We start from the raw sequence: 19,091 nt of genomic DNA on the forward strand, positions 1-19,091 counted from the left end.
TGTGTGATTTTGTGACACTTACACTGAACCAACCATTTTAAAACACCAAGATCAACAAAAGCAAATGAAGTGATCGAAGCAGTGGGAGACAAGAAACTACCGTGTTCTGCAAAGTCAATCTAATGCTTTTGTCAATGGACTCTGGTGAGTTCATTGAAAGAGAGAGAGAGCAATAAGCTGCTAATATTCTATTTTTACTTTAGTCCGTCTTTGAAGCAATTCTTTCTGTAATGTTGTCAATCAGTTTATCAGTCCACTATAACAACCACAGCTGACTGAATCCACTGAAACATCATCACTTATGGGTCACCAAGGCAACCAACATGTCGAAACACAGTTCAGGTTTGTCCTTTCATAAAAAGCTCATGCATCAAACATAAACATCTTAAGTCTTCCCAACTAATACGAAAGTCGATTCGCAGGAAGTTGAGACGTCATGTTTCAAATGTGACGATGCATTAATTGCCTCAATAACACAGTCAAACTGTTCTGTCAATACCTTTCACATGATCGATCCCAATCTGCAGGGCGTTCTCAGGTTCAGAGCTCAGAAGGTGGAATTTAACCGCTGAAAATAAATCTCCTTCACGCTTTGCTTCTTCTGCCAAGGCCTTACACTCCTCTAATGCCGGCAGACCACACTGAAACGACATCATCACAATAATAAACCTAATATCAGTATCTGACACCATGACTCAATCTATCTCATCTAAAACATGACCTGGATGTAAAGTAATGATGGCTACTAACCTTTTTGTGTAATTGGTTGATTTCATCAGCACTTCCTGGATAAAATGCACAAAGCTTAGCCAATAAAATGTGGTCGTCAGGAATCATTTGAAGAAGTTCAGCTGAAAGCTCCCTGAATGTAAACAACGGGTAAAGATAGATGAGCTTTGTGAAGGCAAGGTTAATAGAAGTTTCACGAACTGAACATGTGTGCATGGAGACGTACCACGTGGTTGTGCTCATGTACTTCCTGGCCAAGAGTTCAAGGCAGTAGGCTGTGCTCTGATTGGCTTTCTCTTCCAAAACAAGTCCCACACATGCAGCCAACTCCAGCTCATTTCCTCTGATCAGACTGGACATAGCCAACTAAGAACAAGACACACATCCACACATAGTTCAGTCAAATGTTTTCAATCTTTGCTTTACTATCATTACCAGAAGTCATGATAAAGGAGAGAACATTATCATGCATGGAGCCAATGGCAGCCCTGCAACCACGCTCAGGTGTCCATGTATTCAAAACATATCAAAGGCATATACCCGCAATCTACTTCCTGCGAGTTGAATCAAAAAATGGTCAGAGATGATGAGGATTAACCTTGATGTTGTCCACAGCTAGATGGCAGCAGGCAGCCAGGATCGAGCACCCGTCCTGGAAGTACCACTCTGCTAGCTCCTTACAAACCTTATGGAGAAGACTTAACAGAGACAAACAGGAAATATAATCTGGGATTGTGTTCAGAGCTCTTCAGCTAAAGGATACTCGAGACTAAATTAACCTCAAATTACCTAGCAAGGATGCTAAGCTAACTGAGCTTTCCGTATGTCTCTCAGCTGAGAAGAGTTTGACGTTCTGCGTGTTTTAATACATCTTGAATACATCCAGAGTATTACAATGAGGAGAAGAGTAACATGAACATTAAGACAACGATCATTCTCATGAATCTAACATTTATACTTTAAAATGTATTCTTTTATATCTTTAAATGTAAACATTTACTTTACTTAGCCTAATATTTATGTATGTTTCTTTCTTTTCTTTTTTTTCTCCAAAGATTATCTTCTAAATAATTTTACAAGGATGTTTTTGTTTTTGCTGCAGATACAGTCAGGCTTTGTTTTTGATCTCAAAATATGGACTTTTTTTTGTCTAACTTCTAAACAGAACTAAGACCAATTCCCTCCATGTTTCTTCTCTTCTGCATTGACTGAGTCTAGTAGATTCATTTAGTGGACATTAGGTTCATCCAAAGTGGCTTCTGTTGTGCATGGCTGAGCTAACAGCATTTAGTATATTTCCATAGTAAATTGTCCAATTGAATATAAGTTTCTCTTGCTGCACTTTTTCAACACTAAGAATAATTACCAAATGTAAACCACAGTAATATTCAACATTTAATGAACTGTATAAGCATCTTAATTATTTCACTAAATGTGTCTGTTTGCTTGTAATTTAGTTAGCAGCAGAAGCTTCAGGCAAAACTTTTATTCTAATGATTTTCAGAAATTTGTGCTGCGACCTTTGGTAAAAATGTTCACTTCAGTTTTAGGGAACTCAATATCAGAGTGTGTGTGTGTGTGTGTGTGTGTGTGTGTGTGTGAGCTTTACCTCTGGTATTGCTGTCTGTTATCCACGTCATTAGTTGTGTGATTAACTGCAGAGGTCTGAGGTGAACGAATATTCCCTTCACAGGCTCCCTGAAAGGTACGATTACTTTTTATTATTATTAGCTCATCACAGAAACGTTCACAAACAACACAAACACAGTGAACTCTCTCCTTCTCTCCCTTAACTTACTTATGCAGTCCTCGATCTGTATTATAATAATAATAACTTAAGTGTCAATCGTAAGCACCCGCAGGACTTGGATGGCTGATTTTCCTTTCACTTGTTTTCTGAGTGTGCATGATGTTGATTTAAAATTTCTTATGTTTTTTTATAATTCGCTGTCAATGTATTTTTTTTTCTTTTTGAAAGAAAATGCTTTTATTTGCAGCCTGTTTTCCCCTGCTGCATTTGTTTTTTGACTCCTGTTTGTGTTTTCTAAATGGAAATCATTTGTACTGTTACAGTACGACTGCTCTTGTTGGCCACCCTCGTTACCATTTATTCAAGATCTACATCCATCCAAAAAAACAAACGTCTGTTACATGCCCTCCTATTACCTGTGCTACTATTAAGGCTTCCAGCAGTTGTCCTCTGCCAGTGAAAAAAGTTACGAGTTTTTTGATGTCTCCTGTGGCGATGCAGTATGGGATAGTGTCGTCATTATCCTCAGCCATTAGCTGGTCAGCTCTCCTGTAACACAACCAAAAAAGGTTTTGCACATCAGTGGCGCTAACATCAAAGTTCTATTGATTTAAGGGGTTAAAAGTGGCTGCAGGTATTTATGATGTTTTTGTTGTTGCATAATCTGTTTTTCTACCACCACTGTGTTCTTTGACCAAATACGGTGACGGTGGGGTTGTTGTTCAAACTTTCTACCAAAAATAATACAAACATATGGAGTGTAATCTTTTAGATGCAGGATTTCATTTATTTAATTTTAAATGTATTTTATAAAAGTCTCATTTCTTCTTTAAGAATCAGGCAGAAAGCTCTCCACCAGGCTCCCAGCGAGTGTCCTCCCTTTACTCTCAGGAGGCTCTTTCAGCTGCTTTCCACAGCATTCAGACAGCAGTGTTTCTCCTCCTACTCCAACTTTTGTCATCAAGCGCCTCAATGATTGCGATAGGAATCCTGGACATCCCACTTCTACTTGTAAAAGACACTCTAGTCCACCTATTGTCCTGACAGTCCAGGACCAGCTGAGGATATTTGGCAGTTTTTTCCTCTAAATAGCTCCTCCCATGGGACAATTTTGTTCAACCAGAATAACTTTCTTTCCCTCCGAAGACACCACAAGGATGTTTGATCTCATAGATGTGGACAGAATCTGTTCTGGTCAGTGGAGCACTATCCCGAGGTCTGCCTTCGTTTCCCATGCCTGGATGGACTGCTACAGATTCTATCTGGCTTAGCCCTGTCCTCTACACCTTCTTCACATGGGGGATGGTGCTCTGCAGTGGTTTTAATTACCGGTATTTTTCAAACAGTTCTTTTATTTATCTACAGTAAAAGTGCAATTGGAGCAGATGTCTAGAATTAAAATGTTTTTTTTTTTTTTATGTGTGATTTAATCTGGCTCTGAATCTAAACCAACAGACAGCAACAAGTCTTACCTCTGCATGAGCTTCTTCCAGTACTTCATGGAGACTCCTGGTGCCACAGATAACGCTTTCTCCCACTGAAACAGAGATACCATTGTTATTCTCCATTTGCTTAAAGCTCCAATGACATCATTTTACTGGTTATGTAGCAATTTGCAATTATTGTCAGTCCTTCTCTGTGCCCTACAAAAGCAAAGAAAAAATAAAAGAACATTAGCGACAACATTTTTTGTTGTTTTATTTCATCTGTAGCCATCTCTGCAGGGTAGGCACCAGACACAGTGAGATACAGCATCCGGCATATAGAGTACTTACAGTAAGAGATCCCTTTGACTATGAACAGAAAGCAGGATGTGAGTTCATCAGAAAACACTACTCTCTCATGTACAGAACAAGATCAGCGAAGACATTAAACAAACTGCTTTGTTCACAGCGGTCACCTAAAATCAACACAAACCTAAAGATCCTCACAGGAGCTTTAAGTTAGTTTGTCATTAGAATCTATTTCTTCTTTGATACTCTGTGAGTTTCTGATTAAACAAAAAGAAACATTAAAGTGACTTTGACCTTTCAACTGTCTGTTTGTGCAGGTGATACAAAGGCTTTCATTCTTCACTCTCAGATTCCTTCACAGCCGAAGCTTTAAACGTCACGGGGGCTTTAAAAAAAATGCTTTTTTCCAACTGACGGTTAAGAACGTTCAGCTACTAAACCAAGCTACTAAACTAAGAAATACAGTGATGCACATGAAGAGGACATTACATCATGTCCACCTGATACCAGCGTGTGGTTTACTGCAGTGTACTTCATAAGGCTTCATCCCACCATCACTACCTGACCATACAGATCAGTGCAGGAACTGAGCCACGAGGCAGACACATTCCAACAATGAACACAGGTAATAAAGTCTCCAATGTTCCATCTAATCTTGAAAACACAGTGCACACAGTCTTTACCTGGCCCAGCTCCACCATTAATTCACAGTATCTCTGAATCTGTCCCAGCCTCAGGTGGATGTCTGCTGCTTCTTTCAGCCTCTCCTCTTTACTCGGAGCTCCAATTCCTCCACCAAACTTTGACATCTTGACTATAGTGAGCTCCTGTGCTGCAGACTGAAGAAACAAGAGCAAATGGAGAGAAGAAAAAGAAGCAAACTTTGAGACTTTGCCTACTTATTTAACATTTATGAATGCACCCCTCCATAGCTGAACACCAATCACATCATTGATTTATCCCCTCCTCCTTTCTCTCTGTCTTAAAGATTAGTGAACGACCTGGCAGTACCGTGTCTTTGGCTGATCTTTCTGCTTTGACCATTACTTGGTCAAATTAAATAGACTTACTGTTTTAAACTTGAGCAGGTGTTTCATGTGCATCACTCCTTTGCTGTAGCTGGCAGGCAGCAGAGAGTCATCCTGACCGTTCACGACTGAAACCAAGTCCCACAGGTTACTGCTGCCCCCTGGAGGCTGAGAGGAGATAAAGCGCACCAACGTGTGTTCAGAAAGACACAAATAAACATTCTGCAGTATGAAATGTTACAAAAATAGAAACAGAAAAAATATTGTTCATTTATTGATTTAAAATGACGTGGCAGTATTTTCCCCAAATATCTTTTTTTTTTTTTTTTTTTTTTCCATTTTCTTGAATCTACGAATCACAAGTTAAACCTCTCACAACAATTTATAAAAAGCTGCAGATAGTCAGTATCATTGATTTAAAGTATACTTTTACTTTGCCTTTTCTTGTCGTTGTTTTGGCTGCAATGTTTTCAAGAATAAAGGATGACGGATAATAAAGTACAGAAAAAGCAAACTGAATTTAATGTGTTTTGATGAACACTGCCTTACCTTCTGCCTTGTTTCTGGATTACTAAAACAGCCAGATTCAGAGCATCTGGGCGAGGCACTTTCAGGACATAAAGGCTCAACATAATGAGTTTCTCTGGTTCTCTCCCTTAAATGCCATCTGGACTCATCTGAGCAGGACCTTATTCTGATTAGTAGTGGTCCAAGAAAACATAGATTAAAATGCAAAGAAAGCTATGAGTCGCCTACACAGCTTTAATTCCTGATTTGAACAAATGTTTATGTTATTTTAGCTAACAGAGTGAATTTAAGGATTTTGGGGGTGGCTCCTGGCTCTGAAATCTGCTGTAACATTTGGAAGCTGGGCAGAGACTGTAGTTTGTCCTTGAGCATTGAACTCTTCCAAAAGTATAAACACATTTAGCAGCAGCAGTATCAGAGCACAGAGAACGAGTCAAGAGCTGTGACAGATCACTGAAGCTCCCACACTGGAACAGACTCCAAATACGATTTATCAGACAATATGTTGAGTAAAGTTACCGAGAAGCATTCAGAGAACCAGCGTAGCTTCTTGGCCCTGATGTCTAAACTCAGCTTATCCAGATCTTGTTTGATGTCTCGAGACATTTTACTGCAGAGCAGCGGTGGCGAGCCAGGAACCATGGCCGTGTCTGCAGAGACACACAACCACCGTGGTTAGATCAGCTTTGAGCGCATGGTATCATCAGAAACCGACTAGGAGTCTGTCGTCACCTGTGTTTCCAATGATTCTGTCCCACGGCTGGTCGGTGAGGATGTTCAGCAGCAGCGGAGAGATGAGCGGAGTGAGAGACCACAGCCTCACCGTGCTGTCTCTGCTGCAGCTGGCCATGGTGAATGGACGGCTCTGATGACATGTTAAACCTACAGACACATGCACACACCTTGAGTACAGAAGAAATCATGTGAGAACTACTGGACGGTGTGGGTATCATTGTTCAACAAATCTAATAGAGAAATGACGTCTGTGTACCATGTCATTCTTCAACAGATTGTTTGGAGAGTTACGCAGTTTGCTGTATGTTGCATGAAATTTCAGTTGACATTAAATACTTTTTTTATTCCAGTTTTCATGTAACAGACTTTGATTGTGTTTTCGTCATGTATTTGCAAAGTTAAAGGGCAATCAAATATTTCGTTTTAAAGCTGGGCCCTGTTTTCACAGGTGTGGATGAGTAAATGAATTATTCTTCAGCCGACAGCCGTGAAGGTCACACTATTGTCTCCCAGTGAGAGACTTATGGTAGCACAGCGTAATCTTTGGATCAAGTTCTGAACACCGTCAAAACATTTGCAACATTTCAGCTAGCCTACTGGCAGACTCAAGTTGCTATTCTGAGTGTCTGAAAACATCAGAGCGAACGCCTTTCTGGAGCAACACCAAACGGTCTTGAACCTTTCAGCTATTTGCACACCTACACCTGTAAGAAAGATCTGTCTTGGTGTCCCTGTGGTTAAGTCTTACCGTAAACATCAGCTCCGTGATCGTACACTGAATCCAGACATGTGCCATCTCTTGTGTCCCACACTCTAATTGAATAATCCCAAGAACCTGCAAAATGACATGACAAAAGTTTAAACCCAACACTCCCTGAGTTTATTGCATTACAGTTTATTTCCTAAATATTCACTTTCTTGAACTAAAAAAATATATATTTACCCTAAAATAGTTTCCATTAAAAGTGGATGCAGATTTTTCTTTAAATTGATACCGAATCATAAAACTTAATATCCACCTGTCCACACTGACAGTGGACAGTCTGGGGTTAATCAAAGATAGTTCACATGTTGACAATATGAAGTTGCAGATCTTTTTAAAATGCACATTATGAGCTGTATTTTAATCCACATTTAACCTAACACGTGTTTACAAAACATAATTAGCCCAAAAACACTGAATAGTGCGATGAAGTTGTAATTCCCCACAAGCACCGCTAGTGTTGATACTGTTAATAAAAGTCTTTGTTACTTAAGAACAATATCTGACTTCGTGTTTCTACTTCAACACAATATTCAGTGTCATCAGTTCATTGTGAAAAATGAGAATATGTTTCTCAATATCAGAAATATCTTTTTGCTTCATTGCAGACAGCCTGCTAACACAAATCTACTGGAACAAAAAGTGTGTTTCACTAGAAGATCTGACAGGCCTTTCCGGAACATTACCTGAAATAAGAAGGTAAGGAACTTCTGTGTTCCACATCAGTCCTCTGACTGGAGCTGTGTGACCGCTCAGCACATTGATGCAGGCGTCCTGTGTGTAGTCCCATATACGGACAGTGCTGCACAAACAAAACACACGTTAATCATAGGAAGGAAAATGTTCACACATGTGAATAAAGAAAAAAAATATTCTTGACCCAGTTTGTGAATTCAAATTTTGTTTCGGTGTTGAGGAAGCACGGCACAGCAGGAGCTCCACACAGACACACAGTCAGACATGCACACGCACAAAGTGTCTCTCCCCTGTAACGCCTCCATAAGAGTGTACAGACATGGGATCACTTTACCCCTCTATTACAACTCGATGACTTTCAGATTGAAGGCCAGACGTACAGCGGTGTGAAACTTGCTGCTCGAAACATTCATCTGAACAGTGTTTTTGTTTGATTTGAACATTTGTGGTATGTGACTCTAAACTCGTGATAAATGAAAAGGCAGATTTTTCAACATTTTATACATAAATACAGAAGAAAGTAAGTATTAAAGCCTACTCACCACGCAGTATGAAGCTATGAGTTAACCAACGTGTGCTAACATTAGCCTGCTAATACAACAATGCAGTATGTAGCCTATCATATGTATGTGTGTATATAATTTGGCAATTAACTGACATGCTGTCAAAAACAACTGTGCTCAGTTTTTGTTATTGACACGTTAACTTCACGTGCTATATGGACAATATACGTGAAAACTCACCCGTCATCTGAACCAGAACACAGTATACCCTCTCTGAGAGGAGACCAGCGAACATGAAAAACTTTGGCCAAGTGTCCAGTGAAGACTTTCAGAGGCTGATCTGAGCTCGTGGCCAGGTAGTACACACGGACATTTTTGTCCTCACAGCCTGTTGCAATCATATCCCTGCAAAGACAGAGAGAGAGACAGAGAGAGAGAGAGGGGGGGGTTTGTGAAAATCTGTGGTTACTCATCATGAGATGCTTGGTCACTTTGATTAACAAGGGTACTGTTAGCTGTCTGCTACACATCACCTTAGCTACGAGTGCCTGAACATGACACACGTTGTGATAGTGAGATGAGCCAATGCTTTTTTAGAGACAAATGTGTACATCACATTGGATACACATTATAACATCTCTGTCTTGCTTGAAGGTAGATAAGCGCAGTGCTTCATCATCTGCTGTACTGTAAAAGGGACTGTTTCCAGTTTCTAATAAGCAAAGTCTATTAATGTCTAACGTAGATGAATAATCCTTTAGTCCCTCTTCTTCCTCTATAGCTCCACTCTTTTGTCCAAGCATGCTTACTTCTAGCGACAGAGTTTGGATGACAACATTGCCACTCACATCCATTCTGAAAAAGAGATTATTCCATTTTCTCCTCAATAAAACGCATGGCTCTCTCAGTCACAGTCTTAACAAAAGATGAAGTCAACCTACTCATCGTAGGTTCCCCTCATACAGCCAGCGCTATCTTGAGCGTTGCGTGGCAGCTTATTGAGATCTTACTTGTTGTTCTGGCTCCAGTCACATCCGAACACAGCAGCAGGATGTTTGTACTTGTGGAGGATTTTGCCATCAATGGTCCGAATGATACTGGGGTAAAACAAGAGACAACGTTTTCAACTTTCAATGAAACACAGACATTATTTGAGCTTTTTCTTAAAACAGATTCTTTTAAGAATAAAGGCCTCCCAAAGAAGACTCACCAGAATCCATCTCCACTACAGGTTGCAATCCTCTTCGAGTCTTTATGGCTCCATGATATACAGAATATACCATTCTTACCATGCTGCAAGAGGACAGGTAGGATGTCACTGAACACACGCTCATATCAGCCATCATTTTCAAGTAAGTAAGTTTGAATTAAGGTTTTCAAATTTCGATTTGGAGAGAGATCAAAGATGTTTTAGTCATGCACGTGAAGCATCCTGACTTTAAAGTAATTAGTCAGTGAAAGTCAGAGGAACCTCATTGAAGCGAGTGATGATTTTTCCTTTCCTGACGTCCCAGATGAACGCTCCGTTACGAGACGTCGCTCCTGCAATGCAGTTCAGGTCTCCTTCAAAGCACAAAGACAAACATGTCTGCAACTTTTCCAACAGAACCTGTTTTACTTCTGAGATATTAATGCTGAGATGGCACCAAAAGTATTTTGTTTCATCCAAAAAAACGGTCACAGATGCATTCAGTCAGACGACAAACACGTCTGAAAGGATAAAAAAAGGCAGTCGCACGTAGCAGCATCCACACAACCACACAGGTGGAGGTGTTCAACGCTGGTGACTGTTTGTCTACTGCTATTACGTAACAAACACTGGAAGAGTAACATTTCAAATGGATCTAATTCATCCCAAAGAATGCGCTGCAGACAGCAAACAGCCAGTAAAATCCTCTGCTCGTCCAGGTCAGCCCGCCTCTCAAATCAATGCAGGACTTCACACTACGAGCTGGGTGTTAGATTTAAGTTGTAACTTACGCCTAAGCTTGAACTTTCTCAGCTGGTGCAACAACTTATATTTAAGTCGTGTTAAAACTCAGTCTAAAATTAAAATTTACCTACAAATTTGTCTGCAGTGAAACCAATGCTCAAGAGAACCACCAGAGTGGGTTCTGGATGGAATTACAGTTTAACGTGTTTTTTTGTTTTTTTTTGCATTTTGATTGTGTATTGATAACACCATATTCATTTGGCACTCTTTTTACAGGGTTCTTGGTATCAACGTTTGTGTTTGGGTCGGGGTATAACCTTTTTTTTAACCTACATTAAAAATGTTCCCCTATGGGGCAAACTGAAGAACTCAGTATGGTTCTAGTCAGCACCTTTGTTCCTATGACTTTTTGAATGTATGTTCTTATGGGGAGGGGGGATTGATCTACCTGGAGCCCAGGACAGTGAATAGACCACGCCCTCATTGCCGGGGGAGGTGTAAACAGCAGTCAGTGTGTTTGTGTCCCAGATTTTAATGGTTCCATCAAAGCTAGCAGTGGCCAGCAGGTTTGGATCATCAGGCTTAAACTTACAGTCAAAGATCGTCTCCACGTGGCCCTGGAAAAAAATAAATAATAATTTGGTCAGGTTTGAGCATGTGCAACGTGTTTACTCTGCAAAGGATGTAACAGAATACCAAGTCTCGCAGGAAGTCCCATTTCTTGGCCCCCATGTCGTAAAGCCCCACCCCCCCATCCATGAAACAGCACACAGCGTGACCCGGAGGCAGAGAGAAGGAGCGGTTCTGTGACAGGGTCGGGGGAGGAACAGCCTCGCTGGTGGAACTGGTGTGCTGACTTTTATTGGGAGAGCAGGAACTCTGAGCTGAGAGAGAGAGAGCGAGAGAAGAGATTATATATTTATTACATAGAATGACAGTGTATCTGGGACCAGGACGGGATATTTATTCATTAATTTGAAATATTTGACACGCAAGATTTACCTTCAAATCAAACAGGAGAGCTTTCATGTAATCATTGATTTTGACATGCACTGTATGTTGCACTTTGTGATGATTTTTTTGTACCTTTCTTGGCCGGAGGGGAGTTGAGGACATGTAAAGCATGAAATCCGGTCTTCTTAAGTTTAAAGCTGTCCAAAGGAGTCGAGTGAGACACGTTCCAGACTCTCAACACCCCGACCTGTGAGTCTGACAGACGCACAACAGCAAATCCATCATTCAACAAGTCAATGACACGTGTTTATGAAGTACATTTACACCAGCTGCAACCAACACATCAAAGAAAATAAGGGAAGATAAACAAACTAAACACATAAACACAAAGACAGGACACACTCAGGGTATCAGACACTAAGATTAGAAAAATATATATAAATGTTACATCGTCGGTCGGAGGATCTGAGGTGTCTGGGGTGTAAGAGAGTGTCTGTGGTGAAGGAGGGTCGAGAGTTTTCAGGGCTTAAAAAGCAAAGAGCTTAACCATAACACTTTAATAAAAGTTAGAATATATTATCCACATGATAATGTGGATATGTGGGATTCCAATTTAAAATATCTTGGTCCAAACGGACCATGAAAAAAGCTCAAATCTAGAAACTCACCATTCAAATACACATTCACTATCAAACATTTTCCAAAGATCTTTTTGATGTCTTTTGACAGATACACATCTTCTTTGATGAGAACCTTTTAATGGACGCCTGTGTTAAGCATGGGAGGATCGTTTTGTTTGAAAACTCAACAAAAAAGGAAAGTTAAAGGGATACTTCACCCATTTACATGAAGCTTTGTATCATTAGAAACATGGTAGTAGTGTTGAATGGTCGTATCCAGCCCTCATTTTGTCCTGTATCGAGAAAAATATGTTTTTCTTTGCTTGAAAGTTTTCTTCATGTGATGCAAAAAGCGTCATATTGCATCACATGAAGAAAACTTCCAGGCAAAGAAAAACATATTTTTCTCGTCTCAGGGCAAAATGAGGATGAGGATTTACGACCATTCAACACTACTACCATGTTTCTAATGATACAAAGCTTCATGCAAATGGGTGAAGTATCCCTTTAAACTCTGTGATACTAACCAGAATATTCTGTTTTTTAAAGAGCTGAAAATACCTGCTAACAATTCGTAACAACTTACCTGTCAATTGGAATTTGGAAGGTTGAAATGGCAGTCAAACCTGTCACCTGTTTTTATATCTCCAGAGAGAGAGGAACCCGAGTCATACACCTGTGACAAAAAGACGAGCAAACACACACTCCTTACCTCCAGTGATGAACATGCCGGGTGCTGAGGGAACCCAGGCCATACACTGCACTGATGCAGCAGCTGAAGGGAAGCAGAAGGACGTGATACAAGTCAGGGCCTCGCTGTCCACCAGCCTGATGCCGTTATGGAGGTTTGACACTGGGATGAGAGAAAACAAGTTACTGACCAAAAACTGAAGTGTTGGAGTCCAAATGGAATTAAATATACTGTTCTGTCTGAATTAAGTCACTTCAGGTTATAAATCCAGGCAGTGTTGCTCATTCGTATCTGTACCTAGTAAATATTCAGATGACAAGAGGTCCCACTCCAGCGCACTGACAGGGTCCTCTTCATCCGTCCCCTCTAATGACTCCGGACGTAACACGTGCTTTTGGCTTTTACTCCCTAAACAAGAGAACCAAGTAAAACAAAAGTCCAGACATCTCTTTGATTGTTGATGTTTTTTTGTTCTTTTTTGCTTTAGTGCTATCTTCATTCGATACCATCAATGGCTGATATCATTTACTGACAATTTCTGGAATTATCAGAAATCCCTTATTTTAAAAAAATGAGTTTTAAATACATTTTTTGAGTTGATGAACATTTTCACAAATGTTAAATGTTACTTTGTTACTGTTAATTTTGTCAACACCAAGAAAAACTGTGTGGCACCATGATTTGAATCATCCTTGTTAAATCCATCTTACAGGCTGAAAACACTGGCTGGAGTGAACAGGACACTGTGCTTCATCTTGATAATGAGAGTCAGCAGCTATGTGTCGATCAGCTCTGGTGACACTGATTTAAATTAAAACCAGGAAAAATCTACATAACCTCTCGGCTGCACAGAAGACATTAGAAATGACATCTAACAATGTAAGAATCCTCCAGTGTTGAACTGCAGTTCAGTGAGTGTCCACTTGAGGCTGGCTGCGACAGTCAAAGAAGTTACAGTGTCATCCATGTTAAAAGGCCAGTTTTAAAAAACTGTTTTGTTCAAAGTAGTTCCTGTCTTTACCTGTGAAGACATTTCATGGTAAGGGATTTATAACCAGATCTGATCAACTGTCCTGACTAATATGTTTTTGAAAACATTCCCCTGCTTTAACTATTTATTTATTATTTAAGTAGTGCCATAATTGTGTTGTCATTGTTACTTTTATTGTTTGAATGAGCATGTTATCAAAACAACCCGTCTCATTCCTCATTTAGTTCAGTTTATCTTTGAAATGTTTTAAATGATTTGTAAAACACTTTTTTGGTCTTGTAACAAAAACGTACCCGGTTGAAAAATCGACAAACTCCCGTCTGTGTGTCCAAACACCAGTTTGCCTTTCTTAGTGGGATGCCATCTGAAGAGGCAGATATCAGACAGGAAGGAGTGGGCTTCTTTGTGCACGGTGACCCCGGGGTCAGAACCTCCATAGACCCAGATGTAGAGGGGCCCACGCTGGGAGACAAAGGCTACTCCATCGGCTGAGTTCCAGCACCAGCTGACTGACGTAGGGATGCCTGGGAAGAAGCATTGATACTCTATTAGAGCCAATTGGAAAACAACAATGTAGTGTTTGCCCTCCAGCGGGCCAATAAGACGCAGGTGTAGATCATCCTCCACCTTTAGTGCTGTCGAGTCGAGCCACAGCCTTTTGTTCTGCTACGTTCCACACGATCAGAAGGTTATCAGCAGACGCTGACGCAAACAGGTCGGGGTTGTCAGGACACCAGCTGATGGCTGTAATGGTCTTCTTGTGTTCAGACATGATGGAGCGCAACTTGAACTCATTGTACTGCTGGTCCAACTACAACACGGGGCAAGAGAGAGGGAGAGAGAAAACTGATTGAATATCGTCCTGTGATGAGTAATCATCAAGTCAAATAAATACAGTAAATGACTGATGCAGTTAAAGAAACACATGTAAATGTAAACTGTACTCATGGTTGCAGTGAGTGAATGCTTGCTGTTGGAGGCTTTATGGTACACATGTCGTTTGGTTTTTACATTATGTTCATAAATACACTCATTAGTTTGCAAATATGAAGTTGTCTAAAACGACTTGAAGGTCCAAACATTCTGAAAATGCTCGAGAAGGATGAATGGACGGTAGGGATCAATAATCTGCAATCAATATAACAATCTCTCAGCACAAATCCAGTCCATCACAGTAAGTTTTCACTGACCGACTCAAAGAGTTCTTCTAATAGGTCTAACCAAATTAGAAAGGATCCCCACAGAGACTGACTTATTGGTAAGGTCACAGACTTTTTTTCCAACCAGAAGCAGCTGTTGTGTTTCCTCAAAGCCGCCAGAATCCATTGACAAAAAAAAACCAAAACCAAAACATAAATGTACTTACATAGGAGTTTCTAAACCGTCCTTCCTTAACCAGTTGGTTTTTAAATGTTGTTGTTTGACTTTGGTGTTCAGTTCTCTTCTAACACAATGTACACAAGCTTTCAAACTACCCAGTCAAAACAGCTCTCCACTGGTTCTGTGAGGGGAAATCCTTGATCTTGTCAATGAGGTCTGTTTGCTGGGAAATACCTTTGTCAAAGGCTAAGGCAGTTTTCAAATCCAGATTTTTTTTTCAGTTCTAAACGTACTTCTCTTTAATCTGTGATAAACAAGAATTAAAATATAAATATGATCCTGTCAATCGCAAAAAGAAGAAGAAGCACTTTTACTGTCATTATTTTGACGAGATTTTTCAGCCTTAAATCCGAAAACAAATGTCCTTTAAATTCTAAAATATGAATGAAAGAGGAATTTAAAATACCACAAATACCTACGTTTTTCACATTTTGTGGTAAACTGTTTATTCTACTCTTTTTTTTTTATCAACCCTTGTGAACACACCATCCACACACACACACACACACACAGTTCACCTGGTAGATGTATATTGCCAAAGTAGCACAGTAGGCGAAGCGGTCTCCACTAGCAGCACACACGTCTTTGTTCCACGGCTGACAGCCTGCTGCCAACAAGCCCACCTGCTTCACTTTGGCCATCTTCACCTATAAACAGACAAGACAAGCAGACACTGTCATATTTAAGTCATTAAACATCCAGAGTGTTTGTTGGAGGAGTAAACTTGACCACTCTCAGGTATCAAAATGCAGGAATATCAAAGGCATACTTTGCTGCTGTTGAGATGATTAGACAGCTTTAACACAAGCTGGGAGAGTTGTTCATGTAATGATTCATGTTGGGGTGAGGAGAACGTTTGACCAAATAAAACTAAACGTGCCTCTGCAGTTAATTAAATGATCAGGCTTAAAGTGGCTAGATGGGAAGTAGTGATGCCTGATAAAAGAAAGAGCAGCAAAAAAAAAAAGGAAAACTTTGTAAAAGTCCACTGATCATTTTCAACACCGTCTGCTGGGCTCTGATTTATTTGTCAGAAAAAAATAATAATAAAAAATGAAATAAAATCTGTGGACAGTATAGTTGATGGGTTTTTGCGGATGAAACGACTTTGTGTATTAGTACCAGAGTAAGACTGACAACATGCTCGGATGCTTCAGAGGGCCACAGGTTGAAGAGGATAAGATGATTAAGGAGAAGGAGAGAGGATTGAAATAATCTCTCCTCTGATTGGTTAAGACTGCTGCTTATCTACTGACTGAATGCACTGACCGTAAGAAGCCAACTCAACCTGCAGTATGTTTGAATGGTGTTACTGAAGTCTTGATGACGATCTAAAAGATCAAAGAACGTCGTTTTATTCTGACTTTAGTGTTGAACTGATATTGCAGTTGCTGTTTGTTAATTACCGTTTCTTATCTGAGTTCAGTTCAATTGAATCATGAGTGTGGGGAGTGAAGTGCCTGCCTGCATGAATTAAGTCATCACAATCATTGTAAGTCCTTTTACTTGGCCTATCTTCAGAAATTTCAGTTTTTTGAGGTGACCTTTGTTTGAAATCACTTATTTTTCCATCTCAAAGTTGGTTGGTTTGTCTTCCTCAACTCCATCATGGCCGTCATGTGATAAAGCTGTGTGCACATTCTCTACAAGATGTTGAAGATAAAGGTATGATGGTCTCAGTAGATTTATACCCAAGTGAATCCCAATTTCAAAGGTTCCTTCATATCTTACACTCGTCCATACATCCTCTCCAGAGATACTGAATTGAGTTTACCGTAAAGTAAGTGTAACAAAGGAGTGCATGCTAACTCGAGCTAGTCCGATAAATCGACCAGCTGATATTAGCACATCAAGTGACAATCCGTATCAGCTACTTGTGTGTCAGTTATGCGCTGATATTGCTAGATTACTTTACCAATAAAATAGTATTCGATTTGAGTGTCACTGTATTCAACAGTGAGCAGTTCTCTTTCACCAGCAGAGGGTGCTATATGGATTACAACAATCATTATCCTTCTCCGGTGTCAGACTGCGACACACATAAGAGCAGTTACCTAACAGTCGAGAGAGCTTCTTGTCTGCAAGTGTTTGATCACTTCATTTGAGGGATCGATGCAGTAAATGTGCATCGCCGTCTTTCTCAAAGGTCTCAAAAGTTCAAACTGAGATGTCGTCCGTTGTATCGGATTACTTTTTCCTTGATATCGCTATCGGCTTTAAGGAATCCCATAATGGTTGGGCCATCATGCTAACCTTCTGGATACATGCCCTTCAGTATCTCCATGTCCCCAAAGGCAGTGACACATCAAACAGACGCCAAAGAACTAGTGGCCTGTGGTGTCGAACACACCGCAGAGGCTACAGCTGACAGCAAACCACCGCGTATGTTCTGCGCATGCGTGAGAGGCGATAAGTTTCTGTGCCAGCAGGCGGCGGTAGTCTGTAATCGTCATTCAAAAAGGTGAAACCGGAAGAGGACAAAGAAGAATGCAGATGAATAAACCAGTTTTATGCTACATCGAGATATCGTGACACTGAAGGGCATGTATCTGGAAGGTTAGCATGATGGCCCAACGTTCATGGGATTCTTAAAGCCGATAGCGATATCAAGGAAAAAATTATCTAATATAACAGCCTATGTCTTTCTTCTGAGCACTGATCGTCAATATTATTAATGTTACACACTGTGTGTTGTAATACCTGATCTGTCTTTCCACGAGCAAAAGTGTACATAGTGTTTATGCCTTGTTTTAATTAGGTCTATTTTATTTTTTAATTAACGTTAACTTGCTCATAGCTGTAACACCCGAATTTGCCCCATTGTTGGATCAATAAAGTTTATCCTTATCCTTAATTGTAAATGACTGATAAAAAGTTTAAATTGTTCCAGACGTTGTCGGCCCATTTTTCTTCTTGTGCACTGATTCGCTTATCTGAACAGCCAATCAAACTGGGGCCGACGGGCAGCCACAGAGCTGGACACACCGTGAACACTAGCGCTTACCGGCTCCCTGGTGTGTCAGGGCCCTCAGACGTTAACTTAAATCAAAATTATACAGGCTTGTCGGCTCGAGAAGGCATGAACAGAAGTTCTGATATAAAGTTAGAATGATTTAAGACACACAGACAGACAGAAAACGATTCAGTTTACAAACATGTAAGAGAGGGATGACACACATTTATCAATCGGTTTACGTGTTGATACCTTCACACTGTCGAGACTTTAGTAATGAAAAAGTGAATTGTTGTTGTCTGTAAAAAGTGGTTCACCCAAATCACACATGAGGTGGAGGCCTTAAAGAAGGGAAACGGACTCACAGAGACTTTTATTTTCAAAGGTAATCTTATAAAAACAGTTAGCCTGCAATCTGGTCCTGTAAAATGCAAATCCCCTGATTTACATGCAAATGTCTCACTGACCCTTTTCTTTTCAACAGATAATGGTGTGAAAGAGTAATGACATGCAGTTGTCACAGTAATAGCTGCACTGTCCCGTGATGGAGGAAGGCTTTAAGATACAAGTGGACCTTTTCTCGCATTAAACCTTACGTGAAATGTCTTCTCCTGAAAAACAAAGGATTTCCTTCTTCTTGAAATGTTGCCTTCATGTCTGTTTCCATGCTTATTTCCTATTTCTGCTCGGGGTTCAGAGTCTGCTCGCTCCCAGACTTCACAGTGACAAAAAGACGCCACGAGAGTCAAAAGCAGCGTTACAGTCAACACTGAAGAGCATTTCACACATGGGCAAGTCTCGCAACATAAATTCAAATACTTTGTTTTTTACTCTACAGCCTAAAATGTAAATGAATTTTTTTTTAAAACAAAAAAAACATGTGGAGTGATGTGCTCAAACACAGAGAGGAGAAAAGGAGTGTAAAGGAAAGCAGACGGACGGCCCTGTTTTGCTTAAAGGAAGAAATCAACACTTAAAGTGAAGATGATGAAGGTTGCAGGCTGACGATGAGCGAACATAAAGACACAGCAGTTACATGAGTTGTCATTATATTTTGTCGAGAAATGTGCGGTCACAGGTTGAAAACTCTGATTTATTTTATAA

At 40.2% G+C, this 19,091-nt stretch overlaps 1 protein-coding gene across 1 annotated transcript in view; it reads right to left on the reverse strand.

The window, feature by feature from the left end:
• wdr17 (WD repeat domain 17) overlaps nt 1-19,091 on the reverse strand; it is a 44,005-nt gene that overhangs the window by 22,700 nt on the left and 2,214 nt on the right. Inside the window, exons 2-26 of the mRNA XM_079337996.1 lie at nt 15,553-15,681; nt 14,282-14,465; nt 13,948-14,178; nt 12,961-13,071; nt 12,685-12,825; nt 11,485-11,607; nt 11,095-11,282; nt 10,847-11,015; nt 9,937-10,028; nt 9,676-9,758; nt 9,476-9,562; nt 8,706-8,870; nt 7,953-8,068; nt 7,252-7,338; nt 6,501-6,650; nt 6,288-6,418; nt 5,283-5,408; nt 4,896-5,051; nt 3,952-4,016; nt 2,896-3,028; nt 2,339-2,427; nt 1,328-1,427; nt 956-1,095; nt 751-862; nt 500-641 (exon numbers count right to left, since the gene is read on the reverse strand). Of these exons, the coding sequence (XP_079194122.1) occupies nt 500-641; nt 751-862; nt 956-1,095; nt 1,328-1,427; nt 2,339-2,427; nt 2,896-3,028; nt 3,952-4,016; nt 4,896-5,051; nt 5,283-5,408; nt 6,288-6,418; nt 6,501-6,650; nt 7,252-7,338; nt 7,953-8,068; nt 8,706-8,870; nt 9,476-9,562; nt 9,676-9,758; nt 9,937-10,028; nt 10,847-11,015; nt 11,095-11,282; nt 11,485-11,607; nt 12,685-12,825; nt 12,961-13,071; nt 13,948-14,178; nt 14,282-14,465; nt 15,553-15,675 (3,244 nt within the window). The 5' untranslated portion in view covers nt 15,676-15,681. The remainder of the gene's footprint in view (nt 1-499; nt 642-750; nt 863-955; nt 1,096-1,327; nt 1,428-2,338; nt 2,428-2,895; nt 3,029-3,951; nt 4,017-4,895; nt 5,052-5,282; nt 5,409-6,287; nt 6,419-6,500; nt 6,651-7,251; nt 7,339-7,952; nt 8,069-8,705; nt 8,871-9,475; nt 9,563-9,675; nt 9,759-9,936; nt 10,029-10,846; nt 11,016-11,094; nt 11,283-11,484; nt 11,608-12,684; nt 12,826-12,960; nt 13,072-13,947; nt 14,179-14,281; nt 14,466-15,552; nt 15,682-19,091) is intronic.

Source organism: Symphodus melops, assembly GCF_947650265.1.
Source record: "Symphodus melops genome assembly, chromosome: 2".
NCBI classification, from domain to species: domain Eukaryota; kingdom Metazoa; phylum Chordata; class Actinopteri; order Labriformes; family Labridae; genus Symphodus; species Symphodus melops.